Here is a 27,604-nt window from a genome sequence, read left to right as displayed (position 1 = left end):
AATATAGAGTCAAATATTTAAAAAATAAAGATTTATAAGTAAATTTTATTACATTTATTTTTTTTAAAAATTTATTAAAAAGGAATATTTACAAGTTAAATTTTTCATTAAAAAAAATTAACTATGTAAGATTCTATCCAACCAATCAAAATATTTGATAACCAAATGGATAAAATAGTTAACTACTTGTAAAATGTCACAAACTAATACAATAAAGGCTTTCTTATTAATTTTTTTTTTATTAATACTGAACAATTATTCCATAAATATTGTACGGAATGAACCGGGTTCGCCGAGTTTCCCAAAACCAATTATCCTCCGAAATTGTCGCTCACATGAACGGATTCAAAAACCACATAGATTAGGTTTTCTTTGTACGGAATGGACCTGGTTCTCGGCCTCTTTCGAACTGTCATCGTAATTGTCGCCCACCTATAAAACACCAGAAAATTACCATCGAATATTTTAATAAATTAATTTCGCTAGACCCGTTCTGTGAACCGATGATAAGTTCTCGATATCTTAAAAGCACACGGGACCCATGCTTCAGTTAAGCTTATTAGCCTCATCCAAGTAAACCCGGTCCATTACATAAATTTTTCTCATCCAGTATTCGCCTCTCTAGTTTTCTATCTGCTTATCAAATGGTGGCATCAGTTCAGGCTACTCCATTGCTACAACGATTCCTCTAAAACCCTAGAGAAAATCTCAACACAAACAAGCCAAGCCCCACACCGATCTAGGTCTCTCTCTGTATTCTCTCCTTCGCTTGCGCTTTGAGGTAAAATCTACATTTGTGCCTTGATTTACAGCTTGATCCAACTGTGGATCTCTTCAACACAAACCTCTCTATTTCTCACCATTTATTTTTATTTTTTGGACCCTAGTTTGTGTTTAGTGCTGTCTACAATAGCTTATTTTAATTTTATTTGAGTCCAAAAAATTGTTTTAATATTTTGCAATATGTTAATTGGAAACCTCAACAAATAAGAATGGCATTGATATAAAACCCTAACCAGAGAGAAAGAGAGAAACTTCAGATGCTACTACTTTTTTTAATGATTGCAAATTGTCACATACATTGTTTAATTGAAACATATTAGGGATCAAAAGATGAGCTCTTTATCCCTCGCACATGCAATTGGGGCACAGAAGATCCGTAGTTTCATCTCGGGTTCACATGCAAATCCATTTCTTGGAGGGACTGGTAACGGTTTTGTGTCAGTCTCGGTCTCTGTACCACACTCTGCCCAAAACCGGGTCTCAGTTCGGGTGATGGCAAAAAGGGGGAAAAAAGGAAAAAGTAAGCATGAGAGACCCTGGCCCGATCTAAATACAATAGACCCAGAATGGAAATCCGAGTATTTAATGCACTTGTCTACTTACAAGCCGTTAAAGGAGAAACCAAGATTGTTGAATCTCCAATTTGAGAAACCTTTGTTGAGATTGAGGGACATAATTGATGAGGTGAGCATTTATCTTATCTTTCATGGTATTATATAATATAGCTTGAAAATATCATACCTTGCAAGCAGTGAAAATCGTATAAATTTTTAATGGCCCTGAAAAAGCTATATGTTATAGTCAATTCTCCAAAAAAAAATGGAATTTTTTTACACATACCCTCATCTCCTAATTTCTATGAAAATGTTGAAAATACCCTGCTTGTCTGCTGATTTGTATAGTGTTAAAAACTGAGGAAGGGGTACTTTGGGGATTGCCTGAACCCTGAAGTAAATGGGCAAAGAAGCATGCATTATATAATTTAGTTTTAAGGTTATATTTCTTGTATTACAGGGTTATCTCATTCTTTTTGTTTTTTAGTTTTTGCTGGGTATAGGTGAAACTGAAACTTGCTTTTAAGAATTTCAACATTTTTTCTGTAGATAACTTAATGCTATATTTCTTTCTTTGTATTATTGACCTAGGCTAAAGAAAACGCACACAAATCTCCGGATGACTTAACTGATCTAATAGCGAAGATGGAAAGGAGGTACCATGAGGTTTGCTTCCTACATCATTTCTCTGTATTTAAACTTTGAACTATCATGTCATGTACGTATAAATTTTAGATGAGGATCACGTGGCTGTGGTTAAGAAAACAAGGGACACTCAACTGCCTACATCTGAATTTTGAAAAAAAAATTAGCCCCTGTATTTTTTGACTATTGCCTACCCCTGATGAACAAGTTTGCCTACCCTTGGGCCAAATTGATTTTCTTCCCTACTCATTTTCTTCTCAGTTCGACTGATTTTCTTTCCGGACCAACTCCTTTTCTACACGTGGCCCAATACTGGGTCTGCCCCTGGGGACACTGCTGTGTGAATGGGTATTCAACATAAACTGGAGCAACTTTTGTACTGTCTTAAGCCTACCGGTCAGGTGCAGTACTAGTAACATACATTATGTAATATCAACAACTTACATTTTGGTAGATTTAAGACTGTACCCTACCTGAGTGATTCTGATTCAAAACAATCCTGTCCTTGCCTACGGACCAATTGAAGCCTTTTGTCCTTCCCACCAGTCAGAATATTCTTCCCCACCTTATTTTGTTGTTTTTAGTTTTCACTTTAGGGTTAATCCTCAAAAGTTTCAAACCACAAATTACAAATCCCAAAAAAAAAAAAAGCAGAATCAGCCATTCAGGGGAGAATCTGTCTGATTTGGACAAAAACTCGGTGGATCTTGACCAATTCCACCAATTTTCAGTGCAAAAATCGTCAACCGCGTAACCCGGGGCAAAATCGGATCGCCACTCGGCCAATTTTGTAAACCACGATACATTATATATAAAGCATGAATTTGAACCATACAGAGTTTGGTCGGTTCGGTCTTTTTGGTTTTGAAAAATCTAAACCGAACAAAATATAAGAAAAAGAAGTACTTCAAAAATTCAACCCAACCGAACCATTCAATCCAAACTTTTTTGTCTAACACAGAGTTGGTAAGAAGCTCAATATGCTTGACTTGAATTACAGACTAGGGTTTGGAGGTTTTAAGTGTACATAATTATATCCTCATGAGTATTATTTTTTATATCTTTTTCTCACTTTTTTTTTTTTGTAGCTGGCGGTACGGTTCTACAATGCCCTAGAGCCGATAGAACGGGTGCATATAGCACGCCACCCACAAAGACCTACTTTTCTGGACCATGTTATTAATATGACAGATAAGGTATACTTCTCCTTTTTTTTATTTTCAGCATTAATATCCAGTGTGCCCCTCCAAAATTGAAAATGGAACCTATCTCTCAAAAATGAAATATCACACATACCACCTAACAAAAGAAAATACAGTATATAATATATTAAAAAATTGCCTAAATCATCCCTCTCTTCACTGTTTTTCTTTAGAAAACACCAGGGTAATTTGGTATTTCTGAAGAAACTAAGGGCATATACTTATCTTTTCCATGGTTTAGAGAAACTGAATTGTGGTTCTCACTTTAAAGGCACATGATATTTTTGGGATCAGGGGGTGATATGTTTGTTAAGCTGGGAACTTTTTGTTATCTTATTTCTGGTACTTGTTTTGTTTATAAATTGTAGTGGATAGAATTGCATGGGGATAGAGCCGGTTATGACGACCCGGCAATAGTATGCTGTTTAGGGAGTATGGAGGGGAAGACCTATATGTTCATTGGTCAACAAAAGGGGCGAAATTCAAAAGAAAATATCAAGAGAAATTTCGGCATGCCAACTCCTCACGGGTACTATCTCAGATATTAATTTGGTTTCTAACTTCTATAGGCATAAGTATGGTGTATGCATATTGAACTTTGAAAATATCACCCACAAGACAGGACAAAAAAAACAAAATACATGCAGTAATTGCAAATATCGCCCACTGTTTCTGATGTGCACTTAACATTCACCATTTTTTAATCTTTTTTAAAATAGACCGAACTACTAGAATCAATTTTAGGGTAACAAAAATGAGTGAAATACACCTTATCTTTTCATGTTTAACTCTAGAAAATTCTGTTCATGCACCACAAAATTGGTGCAGTTGCAAGTGTTAGAAAATTGGATCTTACTTGCAAATGAGACATCTGCAAAAGATCCTCTTTACATGTGTATTTTTTCTATTGATTTGTAATGTAGTTATCGCAAGGCACTGAGATTTATGAGGTATGCAGAGAAGTACAAATTTCCGATAATAACATTTGTGGATACACCTGGTGCATTTGCTGACCTCAAATCTGAAGAGCTCAATCAGGTATTTTTTAGGTACTCATCTTTTCTGGAGTAGTGAATTGCAAATGAAAATAAAAGAAAAATTATAGTGAGATAAATGTAGTAATGATATTATGATTTTAATATATCTACTCTTATTGTACCTGTAAATTAAATTAGTTAGTTAACAGGCCCGTTGGAAGATACATTTTTGTCTGTACTCCAAACCCATACATATATGAACTTAATACTTAATCTGGCCATAATCTTCAGGTCAGATATCTAATGAATAAATTAGTGAACATAAGTTAAGAAGAAGAATGGAAAAATGGCAGGGAGAGGCAATAGCAAACAATTTAAGGAGCATGTTTGGGATAAATGTGCCCATAATATCAGTTGTGATAGGAGAAGGTGGGTCAGGTGGGGCCCTCGCCATTGCATGTGCCAATAAAATCCTAATGCTAGAGAACGCAGTCTTTTTCGTCGCCAGGTTACTTTCTGCTATTTTAGATTATCTTTATTCTTATATGCACCAATCTCCTAAATTTCTTCTTTTAAGGAGTGAACGTGTTAGTTTGGCATTTTTCAGGAGTGTGCACAAACTGTTACTGTTGTAAAGAATATATCTCACGTTATAGACTTGGACAAAGCAATGATCATATTCACAATATTTTTCTTTTTATCTCTTTCTTTTTAAAAATTGCTTCAGTCCAGAAGCATGTGCTGCCATCTTGTACAAGTCAGCTAAAATGGCTCCAAAGGTTTGTTTCTTTTTCACCTTATTCTGTGTTTAAATTGCATTTTTCTAATCCCATACATTTTATTAGATGGATCTTAATTTATCTAATAGATAGATAGATCTAATCTGATAATATAGTAATTCCTCTCAATTGGAAAGAATTCTCTTAAATAAAGTAAAATAAAGAAAGAAGATTTATGGAATATAAACATGAATTCTAATCAAAATATTTCAAAAAAGAAGTAGAAAAATATATAAGAATATATTTCTTATATAAAATGTTATCACATGTTTTGATGAAATGCTTTTCTTTGTCTATGTTCTTGTAGGCAGCCAAGGCGCTCAAGATAACAGCTCAAGGACTTATGGAACAAGGAATTTGTGATGAAATTATCCCGGTATCTCTCTCTCCCACTCACTCACACACGCACAAACAAAAAACTAGCATGCTTATTTCAATTGAGACTGATATTATAATATATTTGCAAAAGAGCAAACAGCTATTCGCATTCAAGTTATATCCCAGAATCTATATTTAATAAAAAAAAGAGCAATTGCTAAAATGATGAATTATTTACATTATGATATATTATCCCAGTATCTCTCTCTCACTCACTCACTCACTCACTCTCTCTCTCTCACACACACACACAACGTGCACACATGCATATGCACACAAACAAAAAAAATAACATGGTTATTTCAATTTAGATTAGTATTATAATATATTTGCAAAAAAGCAAACATCTATTCACATTCAACTTTATATCCCAGAATCTATATCTAAAACAATAAGGAGCAATTGCTAACGAACTTCTTTACATTATGATGTTAACATACATTTTTACCCAGTCTCAATCTACTAGCCTTGCATATATTCTAAAAGGAAGGGTCGAAATAATTTCATGAGTGGTTGGTTTATTGCCCCCCCCCCCCACACACACACCTACTAATGTCTAATGGAGATGTTATGCTAAATTGAACCAGGAACCACTTGGAGGTGCTCATAGGGACCCAGCTCAAGCTTCCCAAAATATTAAGGAGGCTGTTTTAAAAGAAATGGAGGTACGCTTTTGGCTTGGCTTGTCTCTTAAGGTTTTCTTTTGCAGGAAGTTGATTTTGTGCCTCCATTTTTTAAATGTCAACAACTTAAAATTTAATTTTCAAGTATCAAAATAAAACCATTTATGCACATATAAAAGATTACAACATTTTGACTTTATTTTGATCTGTATCAAGAGCTTGCAAAAATACATTGATATGGATAAATTGTGGACTTCGAATTTTCAACTTATTGATTCATATAAAACCAAAACCAAAAGGTGAAATTTTTATGTGCATGTATAGAAAATAATATATATCACATCTAACGGTTTTATTTTGACATATAAATTTTATAATTTTTTGTTATTAGAAAATTAAAAAGTGGAGATATGATGGAGACACAAAAATGGAGGCTTTTCAACCCTCTAATCTTAATTGCAAGCAAATTTAACTAACGTATTTACAGGATATGTTAATATTTCTCACAAATTGACAATTTGCAACTCTCCTTTTGTCTTTTCTCCTGATCAGAGACTCTCCCAGTTGGATATGAGAGTGGTCCTGTACGAACGGCAAATGAAATTCCGGAAAATCGGCGCTTACCAGGAAATTGATCCCGTTGACCCTATAAAGAAGCGCAAGATGAAGAAGCGTGAAGTCCCCTACTCGGCCTTCAACTGCTTCGAACCAACCCCTTATGACAGGGAGGAACTCAAGGTTGCATTAGAGGCAGTCAAGGCCCAGTTGTCAGAGGAGGAGATAGACGGACTAACCTCCGACGAGAATATTAAAATTCTCAAGGAAGAGTTTGATTTGGAGTGGACTTACGCATTATATGATTTGGGGTTGTTGGAGGAGGCCGAGATTTTGCATGATATAATAGAAAAAGTACTGGGGGATCCCTATGCTGAGGGGAAATTGCCTCCTGAGTTGCAAGAGAGAGTTGATGAGTTCGGGAGGATCTTAGCTGGAAAACTCGCACGGCCTGAGAATTGTCATGACCTTAAAATTAAGTTTGGTCATTACCATTTTGCCCTCAATTTGAGGCTGTTTTTGAAGGGAGAGGGGGACTTTAAGTTTCTAGAGGATGGCCAGGAGGAGGAGGAGGAGGTGGAGGAGGATGGCGAGGAGGAGGAGGAGGAGGAGGAGGAGGAAGAGGAGGAGGAGGTTGACATGGAGACTGAGAAAAAGGAGGGTTCTGATGTTTAAATTCTCTCTTTTCCTTATTGAGGTTTATGCACAATTTTTTTAATAATATTTTAATAATCTGACGGTAGTTGTCTGACTTGTTTTGCTCCAACTTCTTTTTCGTTGTCTTTTAATTTGAATTGGTAAGATTTTGGAATTTTTTTTTTTCCTTAAATGATGCAAGGAATCAATTGCTTGGATTTTTGTCAAGGCATGTTTAATTTGTGCTCAATATCTCATGTGGTAACAGTCCCTTCAGTTCTTTATATACTAAATTGTAGTATAACAACCAATATTGTTGTACTTGAAAGATGGATGTTTAAATTTTTGTTGCCTGCCGTTATGATTATTTTTGTTATTGTAAATAAGTCTATTCACTGAGTTGTCATTGTTGCAGAAATTTAATTTTTTTGAGTCTCCTTATTTGTTTGTTTTGTAGTTTTGAAATTTTTTTAACCAATGTTCCATTTTGGTTGACTCTGTATTTAGCATATTTCACCAAACTTATGGCTGATTCGGGCAGTCGGCCGGCGGATCAAAAAATTGTTCGGTGGACCTTTTTGCCGTTTTAATAATGTTTCATGAAGTTAAAGAAAAAGAAAAAAAGCAGAAGTCATATTAGTACAATTGTGTTGTCTTCTACGTGGGAAATTAAATGTTCGAAATCTAGTATATATCAAAAAAAAAAAAAAAATTTCAGGTGGGTCAGGTGGGGCCCTCGCCAGGACTTTGGGGGTGGTTCAGAAAAGAGAAGAAATCAGCATAAGGTGGAGGTTTTCTTCATTTTGAAAAGGTTTGAACTTTTCGGCAGTCAATGAACTATATACTTTCAAAATTGACTCACAATTTCCAGACTATCTTAGTCGGTATTATCGTATTAATTAATGGTCAATCCTGTATGTTTGATGTACTCCAAACTAGAGTAATATACAGGTAATTTATTTGTTGAGTTTCTCGTGTAAACTTTAAACTGAACTCATTTCAAATCAGTTGTAGCTTGCTATAAACTAAAATCAATTCTGAAGCAAATGATATTTCCATTACTCCAATTCCCTCTAACCAAAATTTCTGCTTGGTTTCTGTCAAGAGACATTTACTTTCTGGTTCAAAATACATGCTCTAAGCTCCAAGTTTTACTTCGATTAGAAATATGAGGCTTGAGGGTTATGGCGAGTAAAATTACCAATGTTATGGATTCATCTCTATTTACAAAATTTAAGCAATCGATCTGAATCATTAAACATAATTTTCACATGAAAATATGCTTGAAGACTACATTTTACATTGTTTTTATCTAAAAGCAGTGATTTTCTACCTATCTAAAAACATTGTAAAATATAATATTTGATATGCAAGTACATTTTCATATATCATGTTAAGTGGTATTTGGACTTTGAAAGCAAACATACAAGTAAGACATTTATACAACAGAAAAAAAATAGGAATACAATTCCAAAAAATAACAGATTTTCATATTATATAGAGATCAAGATTGGATACAGGAAGCCTGAAAGAGAAACCAAATGGAATGGAAGGTAGTATCTACCACCCATTGCTTATTTAGTTATCGCATCTCACCTTGCCATTGCTGCGGGAGTCCGTCATAAAAAATGGCAAAATCGAACATTGACGCAACTATCTAGAGGAAGTAGATTAGTAGTTCCTTCAAAAGTTTTGAATATTATGCATTTCTTAGCAAAACAAAAATTCCTTTCTTTACTAACACATTAAAAGTCCCAAACCATAAGCGCAACAAAATTCAAATCCAAATTTTACAGCTCAAACTTTACGAGAAAAATGGTTGTCATTGGGGTTTCTCTTTCCACTGAACATTGCAAGTGCTTTTCGAACTGGAGGCTTCAGTGGTTCTCTCCTCTCCCCAGCATGTGAAAATAAACTATCCACACTTAAATAATCTTCATCCTGAAAACCATTAAATTTTCATTTTTATTTTTTTTTGCCAAAAGTAGAATTACAGTAGCGGCATAGCATATTTCCAAACAAATATGCACACCAAAAACTACATCAATAACTGGTTTTAAATATAAAATATTACTTTGGTCCTTTTTTTGCAGCTGCTTGCATCTGCCTCGAATAACCTTTATTTAAATTACTCCAAATTTTAACCAAAATAATCAATAAGAAGTTAAGAACAATAAAAGGAACCTGTTTTGAAGGTTTTTTCTTCAATTTGGGGTAAAGAAGCTTATGTGGTAGCTGGTCTTCACGTAAAACTGGGTTTTTTGTAATTGCCTCTCTCCCTCCTTGAGGCAAAGGCAAAGAGAACTACAAAATGAGCAATAATACGTTAATGGATTGTCTAATTAATACAACATAATCAATTCCCTTTAGATCCTATTTCTCTATTGAAGAAGAGCACGAAAAGCGGGCATGGTGATGCCATTTTTCTACAAAGAAGGGATACTCCAAGTTTTTTTTTTTTTTTTTTGGAAAACAATGATCAGAGTGCTCACTTTTGTAGTATTTTCCCCTTCATCAATGAAATAACACTACTTCAAGTGATTACATTAAGTAATTAAAGGTGCATATATATTGGATGAGGGTTCAAATGCCTCCATTGTGCCTCCATTTTTAGAACCACAATTACTTAAATTTTAGAACATAAATGTCAAAAAGAAACCGTTAGATCATGACATTTTGATTTTGGTTTTATTAGTAGCAAGAGCTTGCGAAAAATACATTGATGTGGATAAATTTTGGATGTTGCCTTTTCAAATTACTGATGAATATAAAACCAAAATCGAAAAGTGATAATTTTGTATGTGCATGTAGAGAAAATAATACAGATCACATCTAATGGTTTTATTTGGTCATAAATTTGGAATTTTTGTTATTAGAATATTAAAAAAATGGAGGGAGGCACAAAAAATGGAAGCATTTGAACCTTCCTTGCATTGGATTTACACATAATAGGAAGTACAATCAGGAAAATGACAACAGATGTAATAATAATAATAAAAAAAAGGATACATACTTTGGTGCCACGAAGAAGGAAGCGCTGCCGGCGGGCAGCCAAAATGATTCCCCTTTCACTGACAGTAACAGAGACTTTTCTCAAGGTGCCCCCATTACCACACTTCGGGCAGAATATGCGCCCGATTTCTTGGGTCACCTTGTTACATGCGTGACATTTCAGAACCCACCTGTCATTTGTCATTATTTAAGTTGAATTAACATTAGCAACAAGAAAATAAACAAGTAGATAAATAATTAGACATAAAGTCTAATAATTCTGGGTGTTGATGTACCAAAGTACTAATGTTTCATTTACAAACTATCACTACTTGTTCATTACATATTGGTAACTAGTAGTCTTGGTACACACAATATTTCTATGAAAGTGAGGCTATGGTACTACTATGCATAGCGCATGTTGGTCATGTTGAACAGTTCAGATTGATTGTTTGGACTTTGAAAATGGATATATATATATATAGAGAGAGAGAGAGCGAGAGATGGGCTACGGTGAGTTGCGAAGTAAAGCGACTATTTTACTTCACGCTCATATTTTGCAATTTTAAAGTTCAAAACGTCGATTTGAACCGCTCAACATGATCTCCATATTGAAATGTGCTTGGAGACCAAATTTTACATTTTTTGGAATTTTTTTACTATTTATTAAGACACTTTGAAAACTGCCGATCCGGTGGTCCAGAAATTTTTACTTTTTGTACTGTTCATCCGGATTTTCAGATTTTCAAAGTGGCTTAATAAATAGTAAAAAAATTCCAAAAAATTTAAAATTTAGTTTCCAAGCACATTTCAATATGGAGATCACATCTAACGGTTCGGATCGACGTTTTGAACTTTGAAAATGAAGATATTGCGTGAAGTAGAAACACGTTTTACTTCGCAACTCACCGTAGCCCATCTCTCTCTCTCTCTCTCTCTCTCTCTATATATATATATATATAGTACATACCATCATGTGCTATGCATAGTATCATAGCCTCACTCAATTATGAATGTTTCATTTACAAACTATCACTATTTGTTCCTTACATATTCGTAACTGGTTGTCTTGGTCAACAAAATATTTCTACAAACTAAAAACAACAAGAAATCGACAAGGTAAAAAGGTATGATATCATGTACCGGTGCAATTGCCGTATCTGCATGCCTCCTGGAGCAAGCAATCGCAACCCAATTTGCAGTAAAACATTTTGCATTGCAAAGTCACTGGTGATGCATGCAATACTCGAGTCTGACAGTGACCTCAGCATCCAGCTCTGCTCACTACTGTTCCCATCATCTCCATTTGAAACATCCACACTCCCCTCCATTTCTCCTTGGACATCATTCCTATCATCTCCATTTGAGACATCTACTAAACCCTCCATTTCTTCGTCAATATCCAGCTTCTCCAAATCTTCACTGAAGGATTCCAAATTTATGTTGAGATTTTCTTCACTTACTTCCTTTTGATTTGAATTATCAATTTGCTCATCGGCAAGTGAATGATTCGTCTCTTCCTCTAGTACTGTCTCCCTCTCCTCACGCCTCGCCTTTCTTCTCAGATACCTCCTATGAGTGCTCCGGCTAACAGCTGGCAACCAATCATCACCATTTTCCCCTGCTTCCCCTCCCGTAGCGTCAATGCCGCATGCTACCATTTTTTTAGCCATTAAATCGACCTCTTTATTAGGTGTCGTTCGTTTCTTTTCCCCTACAACATCACTGGGCAAAACCTCTTTGCTTTCTTCACCTAAATTACTACTATTTTCATCAAGGTCCTTCAAAGGAAGGATGCGGGACCCGCTGTTATCAGGTCCTTTCTCGGAAATCTCGTCCAGGGCCTCCCACTCAGCCAAATTCGGCACATTCGAGCCCCACCCAGGCATTGAACTTTCTTTGAAATTCTTAACATTTAAAACAGTGAGAGGCGGCGGAGATTCCTTAAGATGCTCAGTCCCGTGAATTTGTGCTTCTAGCATGTAGGTTAGTGCTATCAACTTAATGTCTACATCTGACAAGGTCTGGAGATCTCCAGTTTCTCTTGCGAACTTGACCACTGCCAAATGGAAAAGTAAATTACAGTTTCATCTCATATTCAAAATTTCAAAAAAATTCAATGTGACATGGAAATGAATTTGCTCCATTGAAAAGGTGAAAAGGTATGTAATTAGCTCAGATTTTTGGTCAATTAGAAAGAAGAAGCAAAAGAAATACCTTTTTTAATAAACTCAGGAGAGGGTTCCATGATCTCAATATCAAAAGGCAATAACGCCGCTCTTCTCCGACTGGTGGGGTCGCGCACTTCATCTATCACCTCTCGTACCGACACGTACCGGTCGGCAACCCCCACTAGCCGGTCACCATGGATCACCGCGTTAGCATCCACCACGGCGACCGCAACCGCAACCGCAACACCTCCTCTGTTCATGTTCTCTCTACCCGACACCTGAGCCTCCATGGGCCGAGGTGGCGTTGGTGGCGCTTCGAAGGAAGGAGACGCTGCTGGTTGTTGAGGCGGCGGGTTCTCCATTAGGGTTTTGGTTTGCTCTGAGGTTTTGCTTCTCTTATGTTGAAACAAAAAGTGTACAAGGACGAGAATATGTTTTGGCACCTGTCACCTGTCTTTTATCGGTATTTTAAGATTATAAAAGTTATTTCTGGAAATGAGTATAACATCGTCATTTCAGAACCTAACTCTCAAATCTATTAAATTGAGTTCAAACAGTGAATTCAAACCGTTCAAACTAATTTGCTTTATGAGTGATGCGTTTTTATGCAAATTTTTTATATTTTCGAATTATTTTAGTATCAAATCAAGCGATAAAAAAAATAAAAAAATAAATGTATTAAAATTAACTTAAAAACTCACACAATTGACCACTTGACTTGATACCAAATAAACTCAAAAACTTATAAATTTTACATGTGAACGCACAACTAATGAAGTAGATTGGTTTGAACAGTTTGGATTCATCATTTGAACTTGATTTGATAGATTTTGGAGTTGGTGTTATATAGACTGAAATAACACTGATGTTATATTAGCCATACTCGACTTTAATATATTTATATTTAGTATATAAACCATTGTTATTTTTTTTAATAATTATAAGAAAATAAATTACAGATTTATTGAATAAAAAAATAATCTTTTGATTTGTAATTTTAATAGCGTGAGATATACATATTTTTGCAATTAAGTGTAAACACTTTTACAAAAATAAACGAATTTAAAGTGTCGTTATAAATGTCCGACCACTAGTTATTGTAATATGATTTAGGAAAAAATAATAATTATTATTATTATTATTATTATTATTTACATGAAAAATATAAAAATGAGAGTTAGTCTTGTATATCTTTTTAATGCTGCTTGGTATAGAGCTAATAAAATAAATCAATATCTCTAAGAAACAGATTAACACAATTAAGTCTTGTTTGATTGTGGAATAAGGGATTTATTTTTAATTTAAGTTATCAAACAAAAAGTAAAATAGAAAAAGCAAGATGGAGTAAGAATTGAGTTATGTCGGTGTAAATTAATCTCCTCTTAACACGAATTAACTTTGTATGTAGAGTATATAGCCAAAGACATACGGTAATATTCCAATTTTCCCCTCTTCACTAGTTGATAATTTTGTTAGTTGTGTGATCTAGAAGCAAATCAAATTTATTAAATGACTGTATTTTATATTTTTGTTCATGCATTTGATGATTTATATCATTTTGTTCTTTGAGTTTTTATTATTTTATAGATTGTTTGAGTTGATGACTTAAATTATAAAACTCCATAATATGTATGATGGTTACTTTAAATAGTCCCTAACCTTCGTAATTAGCATGATTGACCATTATAACGATAGTATGTGAATTAAATGTTGGTTATGTTGTACAAATCACGTATACGGATGATAAGCTGAAATTGTATCTATTGAAACCTAGGGTTTGTTATGTACATTAATCCAAGTTTTGATTAAATTAGGTTTAATTAGGTTAGAAATGTCCAAAAGTTCAAGTTACTGCCCTAGTTATGTTTGTTCTACAGGTAATCAAGTGTTTGGAGCTTAACGAAGCAAAACGGGTGAGTTAGCACGAAGATTGGGGCTTCTGCCAACATTCATTGCGACCCGGAATGGATCCATTGCGGTCCGCAATGAATCTTCAGATTTTTCTGCGTAGTCTGTTAACTTCCTCCATGCACTGCGGCCCGCAATGAATGTATTGCGGCCCGCAATGAATGTATTGCGACCCGCAATGAATGTATTGCGGCCCGCAATTAGGTCGGTTCAGAGCCCGAATTTGCTATTTTTGGTTGGTTATTTCTAGGTTTTTGAGTTGGGTATAAATAGGGACCTGTAGAACAGATTGAACAGGTTTTTTTAGGCAGAATTTCTGATTTTAAAACAAGGAAAAGCAAAGGGAAAGCAAGAAGAGAGAAGAAGGAAGAAGAGATCATTGATCAATCGGTTTTATTATTTTCTTTCCTTTGGAACTCTTTTATTCTTTTGATTTGATTTGTATCTTAGCCATGGCTGGCTAAGGGCTTTTCTAGGGTTGATTAGGGTTGTACTTGAAACTTTTGTTATGATTTAGTTGGTTTTATTTTATATATTCTTGTTCTTTGTTATGATCTATTTTTTATTTTAATTGATTGTGAAGACTTAATCGAAATCACATGAAACCCTAGGATTTGGTATTTGCAATTGAGAAATTGAATATTAGGTCCAGACCATAAGGAATAGGGTATTTGATAGGCTAGGTACCGAGAGGTGATGCTTGTCTTATACGGGCTTTACCTAATAGTTTAGAAAATTGTGCCAAGTACCGAGAGGTGAAAGACAGTTTTCTAGATCAATTGGGACAGTAAGAACTTAATGACTTTAGATTAGAGTAGCCAAGTACTGAGATGTGACGTTTATTCTAATTTAAAGATGGTATTAATATAGAAATATCACTTTGTACCTACAACACCAAACTGTGCCTTCATAAACATAAGAACATAAATTTATAAACCAATTAGTCGTGACATTAGTAGATAGGAACCCTAAGAAACCCTAATTTCTCATACTTAATAAAAATCAGATTTTGCTTTAAAGACTTAGTTTAATTCAACTTAATCACAATCAAACCAACCTTTGAACAAACAAATTCTTTTTTACTTTCTTTTACTAAATTAAATTGTTAGGTTAGATTTTGATATTCCAACTTGTCCCTGTGGAGACGATCCCTAAGTACTACTTGACAAGGTTGTACACTTGCAACCGAATTGAGTATCAACTAGGATTTATTACTTGTATTGTAATAATTCACATCAACGGAGTATTAATTTAATCTAATAGATATGTAATGCGAATATGGTGTTGGACAGACTTAAATGAAATATTATATAGATTGTGTTTGTGTCATTAAATGCTTTATGAAGTGTTGAATTCTAAGTATGAGATGTTCATTTTTTTCTCTATGAGAAATGTGTATCTGTTGACATTGTCTAACACTAGCCTTGGCTGATAGCTATAAAGATAATGTTTCAATATGCATGATTCATGTAGAGGGAACATGTTCATCAAGATGATTTAAGTCCCTCGATAAAAAAGGAAGCTGATAATTGTACCCCAAACAAAGTACCCGTGCGCGTCCCCCAACCTTCTAGAATATCGGCGACAAAAAGATCAGGTTTTACTTCATACAGCGTAATAACAGTACCGATCTTTCTTTATTGTATAGAATTTCGCTGCATGAAAAGAAAAACGCTCTGTTAAACAAATTTAACAAAAGCACCGTCAAATGCAGCGAAATAGTCGTATAATTTAAACATATAAAGGAAAGCGTTTAATCTACTGCGTTCAAGTGTTTAACTTTCATTGTAAATAAGTTAAATTTTCATTTTTAAAAACAAAAATGAATCCCCGAATTCATCCCCGAGCAAAAATTTACAGATCTAAACTGGAACCAATCCCCAAGCGCGTCCCAAAGCACGAAATTTACACCTCTAAATTTGTACTAATCCCCGAGGGCGTCCCCCAGCACAAATTTTCTTCATTTGTGCAGAATGTGCCAGGAACAGTACATGTGAACAAGTAAAGCATGTAAACCAATATGTACTGGCAAGCAAACAACATAAACAAAGCATTAAAAATTTGTGCATATAAACCTGTGTTTACAAACACATTTTAAAGCATATAAACCTGTGTTTACAAACATTGAAAAATATGTGTTTACAACCATATAAACATGTGTTTACAAATACATTTTAAAGCTTATTCTTCAAACACATTTTAAAGCATATAAACATGTGTGTAAAGCAAGTAAACCAATATATACTGACAAGAAAACAACATAAACAAAGCAATGAAAATTTATACATATAAACCTGTGTTTACAAACACATTTTAAAGCATATAAACTTGTGTTTACAAACATTGAAAAATTTGTTACAAACATATAAATCTGTGTTTACAAACACATTTTAAAGCATATAAACCTGTGTCTACAAAAATTAAAAAAATCTGTGTTACAAGCATATAAACCTGTGTTTACAAACACATTTTAAAGCATATAAACATGTGTGTAAAGCAAGTAAACCAATATATACTGGCAAGAAAACAATATAAACAAAGCAATGAAAATTTGTGCATATAAACCTTTGTTTACAAACACATTTTAAAGCATATAAATCTGTGTTTACAAACATTGAAAAATTTGTTACAAACATATACACATGTGTTTACAAACACATTTTAAAGCATATAAACATGTGTTTACAAAAATTAAAAAATCTGTGTTACAAACATATAAACTTGTGTTTACAAATACATTTTAAAGCTTATTTTTCAAACACATTTTAAAGCATATAAACATGTGTTTACAAACATTGAAAAATCTTCATTTAATGGATTACTTGTTCAAAATGGAGACTGTATTTTTAGTTATTAAATATCAAAAGCTGTTAATTTGCATAATTAAAATTAGAACCAATCCCCCATCGCGTCCCTGAGCTAACTAAGTTTAAATTGTACTTTAAAGTACATTCAAGTAAGTAGTTAATTAATGATTACATGACTGTTAATAAGGACTGGCTCGGGGATTAGTGATTACAACTCCTCCTAATATACTGTCCACGAAATTAAAGCGCAAGACAAAACCGTGCAAAGCTAACATTTAAAGCAATCAATGTAAAATAGCAATGCGTCAAAACATTGATGTGTTAATTAATGGCAAATTAACAAATTTTTGTTATTAGCGGACAGTTAAACCAGTTCGGGGACGAGCTCGGGGTACCAGAACATTTTCAAAAAAAAAATTAGTGATGATATCTCTGGACCCTTTGAAAAAATTAATTATATGCATGCAATATGATCAAGGGGTTAATCATAATATAATCTACCTTATAATCAAGAAAAAATAGGACTTGTGAGGATGACACGTTTCAACCTTGGACTTATTAGTGATATCATGCAATATAAAAATTAACGTGATCGAATGTTGCTTAAGGATTGTGATATTGTATGGTGCACAGTATCTGTGTCGTTTGGATAATCATAATGTTTATTGCCACATAGCTATTGTGATTTATAAAATTAAAAAGAAGTTTTAATTTATTGCCAATATTGAATGAATCCTACCAGGTCACATTAAAAAGAAATTTAGTATTATTGGATCATTATAAAATAAATATCATAGAGATGACAACCTTAATCTCATAAATTTATATGTGTGTAAAACATGACATATGAGCTTATATCTCAATAATAACATGATAAAATTAAATTGATTAATTCAATTATAATTCATTAGATGTTTTATCTATGAACAGTTAATTAAATAAATGGAAGATAGTTTATGAGGAGTAGAACTAGGGTGTTTTTAAGTTCACTAAAGTGTTTGATGAGCTTAATTTCAAAACCCATCAAATCGGTTTCAAATGACGAATCCAAACCGTTGGAACTCGCCTACCTTACGAGTGATGCGTCTATATGTGAAAATTTTAAACATTCGAATTAATTTAGTATAAAGTGCATTGGTCAAAATTAGAAGGTTAATAAATTAATTTTAGTGCATTCATTTTTTGAATGTTTTTTGACCACTTGACTTTATACTAAATTAATTCGAATGTTTACAATTTTCACATGTAGACAGATAACTCGTAAGGTAAGCGAATTATATCATAAGTTTGTCTATTGGCTCGTTGGCCCGAATATACACTCATTATAAGCTTGAGTTGATCCTCAATTGTAAGTAGCAACCAAAACTTGTAATCAGAATCAGAATCAGAATCAACATAATCCCATGACATTTGAATAAAAAAATTAGCTAACTAAACCTTATTTTTCTGTGCTAAAAAGGGGAAAAAATTATGGAAGTAGGTTTATTTAAAATTATGTTAAGATGTAGGATTTATTTGATATAAAATAGTAGTTTAATACAAGCATAATAAATATAAGAAAAGGTTTAAGAGAATAAATATAAATATAAAGATGAATAGAAACAAAATACACTATATAAAGTAGTTTATAAAAGATCTATATTAGACTTTAGAATACACATAATATACTTTTCTTAATTCTTTTTTATCATAAATAAAATACTCTGGACCATATATTTAATAAATAAAAATCATATCACATTATTTAGGTGCCGTCAATATGGATAGCACAAGAAAAAAAATATCAATACTGATAACAAATATAAAATGTTCTAATGTTTGTGTTTTATTACAAAATAACTATGGGTGAACATCAAGCACATTTTATGATGATTTAGGTAAGTTTTTCGTGGTAGATCTTTATATGATTTGATAATTTCCTTATTTAATGTATGTAAATTTTTGATGATTTTGAAGGGAGATGATATGAGTACCCGCACTCTCATCCCCCCATTATACCCCCAATTTTATTTGTTCAATCCCGTCCACATTTCTCATGATCTATAAGGAATTTTGCGAATCTAAAATCACGAACGTCTTCTACACAATTTTATCTTTCAAATGAGATCCATGATGACATACTTTCGAGCTCGTCATCACACAAGTATTTATACCTCGTCATTTAAGTATTTATACATAGTATTTTTCACATATGACACTGCTGACATTTAAAAGTATTAATATCAAGTGTTACAAGTATTTATATCTATGCACTGAAGTATTTATACCTATGTGGTCAACTATTTTTGTTTGAGAAATGTTGACGTAGGGACGATTAGGAAAATGTGATGCGGAGGTGTGGGGTCCACGATTGGGGATAAATACTTACAAGTATAGGTATAAATACTTGTACGATGCGGTATAAATACTTGCACAATGAGGTATAAATACTTGTGTGACGATGAATCCGAAAGTACGTCATCATGAATCTCATTTGAAAGATAAAATTGCGTAGAATACATTCGTGGTTTTAGATTCGCAAAATTCCTCATAGAACGTGAGAAATGTGGAAGATATTGAAAAAAAGAAAAAAAAAAACCACATCTAAAAACGTGTATGATTCTTCTCCCTATGTAGTTTAAGTGGTATCTCCATATAGTTATACATGCAAGTATTAATATCTTAATTTGCAAGCATTAATTTATTATCTTCCAAGTATTTATACTAGTGTTTTGAATAAATTTAATTAAATTAGCTAGTTAAGTTAATTTATGAGAAGTTAAAATCTGTTTAAGAGATGGGGGTATAATGCGGGTACTGGAGTGTGGGGATTGAAATAATTATTCTTATAATTAATCAAAGACGTAAAATGAAAGAAAAAAAAAATAGAAATATATTAAAACTAGATAAGGAATTATAAAATCCATTTCTCTTTACATAACTAAAAAAATGAGTAGGGTTGAATGCCTCATATCATTCATGCTTCAACTGTACATCATATTCTTATATTTGTTTTCAATGTTCAAATAGTCAATTTGAACTGCTCAGCATGATCTCCATATTAAAATGTGACTGGAAACCAAATTTTTTATATATATTTTTTTAATTTTTTATTTATTTTGTAGATATATATAAAATTATTATTTTTGGACGATTCATATTTGATAAGCCGAAATTGTATCTATTGAAACCTAGGGTTTGTTATGTAAATTAAGCCAAGTTTTGATTAAATTAGGTTTGATTAGGTTAGAAATGTCCAAAAGTTCAAGTTACTTCCCTAGTTATGTTTATTTTGCAGGTAATCAAGTACTTGGAGCTTAACGGAGCAAAACGGGTGATCTGTAGCAAGTCAACACGAAATTTGGAGCATCTTTCACATTTATTGCGGACCGAAATGAAGTTATTGCGGGCCGTAACATTATCAGACAGAGCCAGCTTCCAGACAGCATTTCCCGAACTTTTATTGCGGCCCGCAAGGACTTTTATTGCGGCCCGCAATGACCTCTCCAGATTTTTCTGCGTAGTCTGTTAACTGCCTCCATTCATTGCGGCCCGCAATGAATGTATTGCGGCCCGCAAATAGGTCGGTTCAGAGCCCGAATTTGCTATTTTTAGTTAGTTATTTCTAGGTTTTAGAGAGAGGTATAAAAGAGGACCTGTAGAACATATTAAGGATGGTTTTTTAGGCAAAATTTCTAGTTTTGAACAAGGAAAAGCAAGGAAAAGCAAGGAAGAGAGAAGAAGGAAGGAGAGAACACCATTGATTAACCGGTTTTATTATTTTCTTTCCTTTGGAACTCTTTTACTCTTTTTGATTTCATTTGTGTCTTAGCCATGACTGGCTAAGGGCTTTTCTAGGGTTGATTAGGGTTGTACTTGAAACTTTTGTTATGATTTAGTTGGTTTTATTTTATATATTCTTGTTCTTTGTTATGATCTATTCTTTATTTTAATTGATTGTGAAGACTTAATCGAAATCGCATGAAATCTTAGGATTTGGTATTTGCAATTGAGAAATTGAATATTAGGTCCAGATCATAAGGAATAGGGTATTTGATAGGCTAAGTACCGAGAGGTGATGCTTGTCTTATACGGGCTTTACCTAATAGTTTAGAAAATTGTGCCAAGTACCGAGAGGTGAAAGATAGTTTTCTAGATCAATTGGGACAGTAAGAACTTAATGACTTTATATTAGAGTAGCCAAGTACTGAGAGGTGACGTTTATTCTAATTTAAAGATGGTATTAATATAGAGATATCACTTTGTACCTATAACATCCAACTGTGCCTTCATAATTATAGAACAAATTTAATAAACCAATTAATCATAACACTAGTTGATAGGAACCCTAAGAAACTCTAATTTCTCATTCTTGTTAAAAACCTAATTTTGCTTTAAAGACTTTAGTTTAATTTAGTTCGATCACTATCAAACATACCACTTGAACAAACACAAAACATTTTTATTTCGCTTTTACTAAATTAAATTGTTAGGTTAGAGTTAATATTTCAACTTGTCCCGGTGGAGACGATCCCTAAGTACTACTTGACAAGGTTGTACACTTGCAACCGAATTGAGTATCAACTAGGATTTATTACTTGTATTGTAATAATCACATCAATATTAAAATGTGTTAATGTATTGGACCGGGCTACTATGACATTAGTTTTCAATTGTCACGACACCGACTCCAAAATCCATCAAATAGGCTTCAAACAACAAATCCAAATTGTTTAAACCGATCTACCTTACGAGTGACACATTTACATGCAAAATTTATAATTTTTTTAGTTCATTTAGCATGAAGTCAACCGGTCAAAAATTTATAAATTTTGCATGTAAATACATCACTCGTAAGGTAGATCGGTTTAAACGGTCTGGATTCATTGTTTGAAATCTATTTGATGACTTTTGAAGTTAATGTTACTACGACTGAAATAACACTGATGTCATAGTAGCTGAACTCTATCGTACATATCTAAAAAATAGTAAAAAAAAAAAAAAAAAAAAACATTTTAGTTACACAGTTCGAATTCCCTGTTTGAAATTCAAATGACATATGAAAATGTAATGAATAATTGATGCATGAAAAAAGCGAGACACAAACATTACTCTAAATAAAAATTCAGATATATAATTGTAGTCTGTATAACTACTGCCTAATAAACTCTTTCTATTTCACAAATTTGTACCTTTATAAATTTACTAGTATCATACCCGTGCGTTGCAACGGGGACATATTATAAGAAACAAATATATCAATGAAAATAATAATTATCTAAAAATTAAAACACATGTTAATAGAAAATTTATATGATTCTGTATTTTTAATTAACTTTAATCGTGATCTCTGATAACAATTTGATGATGTGATGATTTTTTATTTTTAAGTACCAATGATATCAAATAATAGCTCGATTTGAATATAATATCAAATATAATACAACAATTCAATATCAACATATAATATGATATCAAAAAACATAAATAAAAAATGTTATCATGTGTATGTATAGGACACACACACACACATATTATAAGAAAAATATATATTCACACACGTTCCAATTTATATTCTTCTTTGTTTTCAATTTAGAACACACACACATTGATATATTCCATATCGGAAATATATTCTAAATTGTCCACACCAATATGTATAGAAACAAAGAAAGAGATAAGGAAATAAAAAAAATGATTTCCATTGTGATCCGTATAGAAACGAAGAAGTAAGGAAACAATAAATAAGAAAATGGAAGGTGGAGTCTTCTCAATTGAAGATAAGAAATATGGAAACAAAAAAAAAAGGAAACGGATAAATATATCGCTAAATTTCAGAATTTATTCAATTTTAATTGTAACGTATCGTGTGGTAGCATATGTGGTGGGTATATTTTTAACTAAATTTAGACTTTTATACATAAAACAGATGCATTTAATCAAAAGAAGACAAAATATGTAATTGGAGAGCTGAGATCAAATCCGAAGTTTCATCTCTCAATCGTAGCCGTTGGCGGATCGGACACCCAACGTGCTTAATAATATAATAGAGATAGTCTACAAGTTTATAACACAGTGAAAGATAAAAGAGATAGCGGCCCAACAAAATCTGATTACGGCCCAACAAAATTGCTCGGAAGGCCGCAGCCTGTTTAGTAACCAACTAACCATCCAATCCCCCATATTTCTCCTCTCTCTTCCCAATTCCTAATTAACGTTAATTCACGCTACCCCAAATCTCTTCCGATCATTAATCAATTCAATCCCACGCGCCTTTGAAGAATCGCAAGAAATCAAGAAATCAAATCTACAAATCCGTCACAAACAAACTACGAGAATCGGTTTAATTCGGACGGTGAGTCTCTTCTGATTCAAGCGTTCTTCTGCCCAATAATCGGGTCGTGGTTTGCTGATAGATTTTCCAAACCCTGATAGCAACAATGCACAATTTCTGGCCGTGGTAGAAGTTCCTAGATTTAAGTAAGGTAATTAAAAAACAATTGAATAAATGTTGGGGGAGGTTGTGGTTGGGGGGGGGGGGGTGTGGTGATGGGGTTTTTGGTGGAGTAAATCTAATCCATAGCCCTGTGCAAGATCTGTATTCATGAAATTTCTTTGTGGAATGATAGTAATTGAAGCAAAATTGGAGGTGTAAAATTAAAAATAAGGCAATTTGCGTAAAATATTAAAGTTTGGGAGCAACCGGTTGTATCTCAGTTTAATGCTGCACAAGTGCACATTAATTGACCTATTTTTAAGTCAAGAATTCAAAATTTCCTCTTTTCAGTCCAAAGCAGGAATTCATGGATACTGATGCAACACATGTACCAGTCATACCGGGTTTACCTGACGAGATATCACTCCTCTGTCTGGCACGGGTTCCGAGGCACCACCATTTTATACTGAGTTGCGTGTCCAAGACGTGGCGGGCCCTCCTCTGCAGTCAGGAATTCCTTCAAACACGTCAGAAGTATAATTGCCAACAGACATGGGTGTATGCTTTATGCAAGGATACTTCAAAGTGGAATACCATGCTGTGTGTATTGGAGCCGCAACCGTCGACCCGTAGCTGGAAGTTGATTTGTATGGTCCCCACACCATGCCCAAAGAGGGGAGGGATGGCAGTTGAAACTGTAGGAGAGAGACTGTATTTACTCGGAGGTTGTGGTTTGAGTGAGAATGCCACTGATGAAGTGTTCTGTTATAATGCGTCAATTTTTCACTGGGAGAAAGTAGCTCCGATGCCTATGGCTAGGTACATTTAACCCATATTGGTAAACATTTTTTTTTTGCACCTGTAGTATCCAAAGCAGGTTATTTCCAAAGTTTTCTTTCCAGGCTTTTTAATCGATTCTGTGCACATAGGAGTGTTGTCATGAGAATCACATCAGATTTGTTTGAAATTTTGGTAGAGTTTCTGGCTTCTAAGCTGGATCCAGTTTTAGGTGTTGGGTCACTCTAGTTTCGATCAATTGGGTCAGGTTCAGATCAAATCTTTTTGTGAATCACCAGGTTGGTTCACAATTAGTGACTGAATCCCCAAATCAAATTTGGGGTTCATACGACTAGATTATCTGATTTGAATCAAAATAAGCGAAATTAGCAGTATGATCACAAAAGGCCTTAGTATATACATGATCAGAAAACTTTCATAATAAGTTATAGTATTTCTATTATAGGTGCTACTTTGTGTCAGCATCACTAGACAACAAGCTATTCGTCACAAGTGGGCTCGGGATAACGGACCTGTCACCCAACTCATGGGACGTGTATGACCCGAGCTCAGACACATGGCACTCTCACAAAAACCCAATGCTAACAGCTGACATTGTGAAGTTCATAGCCTTTGATGGGAAGCTGTATACAATCCACAAAACTGCCTGGAATAACGTGCGCTTTGCTGGAGTGTACCATCCTTCCAACCAGGTATTTATATATATACTCTTTTTTTTTTTTTTTTTTTTGGGGGGGGGGGGGGGTTTCAAGAAGCAGCATATCCCTCTGTGATAACTTTTGAGTTGATGGATTTATGGGCCAGATCTTAAACGGTGCCTATTTTGATTCACGGGGGATGTATTAATAGGAAATGGGTTTCTTTTAAGATTCGTGCTGACGGTTCAGATTTTCACATGTATCGACTCAAAAGTTGAGTTATCTCAGGGGATGCCGATTCAGGGTTAGAGGGATAATCTCTTTTTATCATGTATACTATAAGATGAAGCATTGCTCCTGTTAAGACCATCAAAAGAGAAAACAATTGGAGTTGTCCTTGTTTTTTATTACCTCATTTATGTGAAAGGCATACGAAAATAAGTTAATTTTTAGATATTTAAAGTACTAACTAATTTTATTATATATTTTTATTCTTGTACATAAAACTTCTTACCTGAATACAGTTCATTTTTTGTTTTTTTAAACTGTATAACAAAATTGCCAAAAGAATTTTTAACTTTTAGTTCTTTTATAGTAATTATAGCACCTGGAAACATCCTGCATACTCTTGCAAAACATTCTCTCACAAAGACCAACTTGGATAAATTATTCATAGTATATTGATTCTCATTTTCCTATATATATTTAGGGTTAACCATAACCCTAACCCTAACCTGATCCTTATATTACATCACCAGATGTGGCAAGGCATGAAAAATGAGATAGCCCGCCAAGCTCTGGGCCCCACGGCAGTGGTTTGTGGGAGTTTGTTCAGCTTAGAGGAAAGTTGTGGTAAGAAATTGATGATGTGGCAAGAGGAGAATGGCTGCTGGGACACGCTTGGCAGACTCTCTGACCAGCTGGCAAAGCCGCCATGCCTTCTCATGGGCATGGATCGAAGTGTTTATGTTGTGGGAAAAGGGTTTGGTACAGTTGTGGTTTTTGCTGACACGGCGGTTAGCGGTGCCGGTACGGGGGTATTGTTATGTGGTTCTATTTTCCCAAGACAGGACTTAATGGACCTATCAATTCTTAGTTGCCATGCTATTACAATATGAAGTACAGTGAATATTAGAGAATTATTTATTTGGGAATGCAGATTGGGTCGAATTTTGTGTGTGTGTGTGTGTGTGTGTGTGAGTGTGAGTATCATTGCTTTTGTGAGTGCATGCAAAGGTTGTTAAACTGAGACAAATTCTTGGGTATATCAAGAACCTTAGTACTGCAGTGTATTAATATTAAGAAGAAAAAAAATGTAAATCTGTATGTTGTTCACCGATGCAATAATTTGTTGATCATGTTGTTCAATGCATCGCGTTTATGTTTTCCCGCTCGTATCAGTATTAATTTTTGGTGAATGGAGTTAACAAATCTACAGTTTGGATCTGAATATCATCACTTTCCATGTGTTTCATTTCAAAAGTATGTTCCTGCCAAGTTCCAAGTATGATGGCATGATTGGGAGTGACAAGGGGTTACGGTAGAGAAAGAGCGTGCAAACCTGTTGAAATCTTGGGTCTAAACAAAGGAATAAGAACTTTGGGTCTCTGTCTTTATGTCAGTCTAAACTAATCCAACTTTTCAGGTGGTTTAAATTTATTTGACGTATTGGCCTGACTTTTTATTTATAAATTATATTCGATCTGTCTTCTTTCACCGTATCAATACTCTTACCTCTGTTGAATTAAAGGTGCTTTACTGATGCTGATACCAATCGGTACTAGTGCAAAAACTAATTTTGTTAAATTAGTTTGGGAATTTCAAGGATCTGATTGTCAAGAAAATTCAATTAAGGTGTAATCAGTTAAATGTTGATTTTTTGTGATTGAACTCTTTTACTGGAGCCTTATCGATGGACTTGATATTAAAAATTCAAATTTGTTTTCACTTTTGTTCTCTAGGGCGCTCATAGAAGAATTGCTCCTATAGCTTTACTTTGTTAACTGACTATCTATCTGTTGGAATCAGAGACGGAGCCGGACCTTCAAACTATGAGGTTCAAAAATGTGAATGAAGATAAAGTATATAAAAAATTTATACTACAAATGAGAATCAATTTGACAGTTCCATAATATTTTATACTAAATTATGTAGAAATTTATCAATAAATACAAAATTATTCAAAATAAATAAGAAATAATTGACCCCATTAACAGTAATCCCTTCCCCAAACCCCAAACCCTCGATTGGTTAAATCAACAAAATGAATTTATAAGCGACAAACTCATTTAGTATGATATTGATAAACAAATTCATTTAACTGGTCTACAAGGAGTTTGGTTTCGTTGCTTTATGTACTCATGATGTGCATGGAATCTACCGGTTGTTGTTTTGTTGATCTAGGGAGCATTTTGGACGGTAGATGAACTATTTTAAAGCATTTTAGATTTAAATTTGAGTTCCATGTAGTGTTTGATATTTTTAATAAATGGTAAAATAGATATTTTGTAAATTTAGAATGAATTTTAATATAAAAGACAATAAAATTGATAAAATTATGAGTTTAGAGGTGAAACATTTAATTTTATTGGTTAGAGGGGAAAATAAGTAATTTTGATGTTTTTGAGGGTATATGTGAGATTCCCCCCTTTTTTGATCAACCTAGAGCTCTAAGGATATGTATCCGCTACTTTTTCTTACTAGAAAACCAGCTTCCTGCTCTTCTTTTCTCTCTATATCTCTCT

At 33.7% G+C, this 27,604-nt stretch overlaps 3 protein-coding genes across 8 annotated transcripts in view; 2 read left to right on the top strand and 1 right to left on the bottom strand.

Annotated features, from left to right (window-relative positions):
• The first annotated feature begins 591 nt into the window (after positions 1-591).
• CAC3 (acetyl Co-enzyme a carboxylase carboxyltransferase alpha subunit) overlaps positions 592-27,604 on the top strand; it is a 73,658-nt gene continuing 46,645 nt past the window's right edge. Inside the window, exons 1-12 of one of the 3 annotated variants that reach the window (XM_078322160.1) lie at positions 592-781; positions 1,104-1,467; positions 1,929-2,003; positions 3,071-3,178; positions 3,553-3,713; positions 4,108-4,222; positions 4,515-4,669; positions 4,889-4,940; positions 5,248-5,316; positions 5,906-5,983; positions 6,494-7,072; positions 7,124-7,325. In XM_078322160.1, the coding sequence (XP_078178286.1) occupies positions 1,114-1,467; positions 1,929-2,003; positions 3,071-3,178; positions 3,553-3,713; positions 4,108-4,222; positions 4,515-4,669; positions 4,889-4,940; positions 5,248-5,316; positions 5,906-5,983; positions 6,494-7,072; positions 7,124-7,171 (1,794 nt within the window). In that variant the 5' untranslated portion in view covers positions 592-781; positions 1,104-1,113 and the 3' untranslated portion in view covers positions 7,172-7,325. Of the gene's footprint in view, positions 782-1,103; positions 1,468-1,928; positions 2,004-3,070; positions 3,179-3,552; positions 3,714-4,107; positions 4,223-4,514; positions 4,670-4,888; positions 4,941-5,247; positions 5,317-5,905; positions 5,984-6,493; positions 7,073-7,123; positions 7,326-27,604 lie in introns of those variants that run through there. The other 2 variants (XM_078322162.1, XM_078322161.1) reach the window with 2 other exon arrangements.
• On the bottom strand, positions 8,791-12,733 carry LOC144572477 (RNA-binding NOB1-like protein). The gene is made up of 5 exons (XM_078322067.1): positions 12,341-12,733; positions 11,267-12,182; positions 10,146-10,314; positions 9,317-9,436; positions 8,791-9,073 (listed from the first exon to the last, which is right to left on the bottom strand). Exons 1-5 carry the CDS (start codon positions 12,654-12,656, stop codon positions 8,930-8,932), a joined length of 1,665 nt encoding a protein of 554 aa, XP_078178193.1. The 5' UTR covers positions 12,657-12,733; the 3' UTR covers positions 8,791-8,929.
• On the top strand, positions 23,186-26,042 carry LOC144572638 (F-box/kelch-repeat protein SKIP4-like). Of its 4 annotated transcripts, none has more exons than XM_078322287.1 (4): positions 23,186-23,343; positions 23,776-24,243; positions 24,668-24,914; positions 25,619-26,042. In XM_078322287.1, exons 2-4 carry the CDS (start codon positions 23,792-23,794, stop codon positions 25,976-25,978), a joined length of 1,059 nt encoding a protein of 352 aa, XP_078178413.1. In that variant the 5' UTR covers positions 23,186-23,343; positions 23,776-23,791; the 3' UTR covers positions 25,979-26,042. The 4 variants fall into 4 exon arrangements, with proteins under 4 accessions (XP_078178413.1, XP_078178411.1, XP_078178414.1 ...); XM_078322285.1 differs by having other exon boundaries at positions 23,194-23,448; XM_078322288.1 differs by having other exon boundaries at positions 23,195-23,468.

This window comes from Carex rostrata, chromosome 20 (assembly GCF_964058835.1).
Source record: "Carex rostrata chromosome 20, lpCarRost1.2, whole genome shotgun sequence".
Classification (NCBI taxonomy): domain Eukaryota; kingdom Viridiplantae; phylum Streptophyta; class Magnoliopsida; order Poales; family Cyperaceae; genus Carex; species Carex rostrata.
Note: the sequence above shows the minus strand (reverse complement) of the source record. Positions and strands in the feature narration are given on the sequence as shown.

What these genes read in the sequence shown, in the direction of transcription:
- LOC144572477 (XM_078322067.1), bottom strand. Translation starts at nt 12,656, where the DNA reads ATGGAGAACCCGCCGCCTCAACAACCAGCAGCGTCTCCTTCCTTCGAA. An exon ending in CAGATACGGCAATTGCACCG is followed by an intron (nt 10,315 to 11,266) that starts GTACATGATATC and finishes GACAAATGACAG; the next exon opens with GTGGGTTCTGAAATGTCACG. An exon ending in AGAAAAAACCTTCAAAACAG is followed by an intron (nt 9,074 to 9,316) that starts GTTCCTTTTATT and finishes AATGGTTTTCAG; the next exon opens with GATGAAGATTATTTAAGTGT.
- LOC144572638 (XM_078322285.1), top strand. Translation starts at nt 23,429, where the DNA reads ATGCACAATTTCTGGCCGTG. An exon ending in ATGCACAATTTCTGGCCGTG is followed by an intron (nt 23,449 to 23,775) that starts GTAGAAGTTCCT and finishes TCCTCTTTTCAG; the next exon opens with TCCAAAGCAGGAATTCATGG. An exon ending in TGTACCATCCTTCCAACCAG is followed by an intron (nt 24,915 to 25,618) that starts GTATTTATATAT and finishes TTACATCACCAG; the next exon opens with ATGTGGCAAGGCATGAAAAA.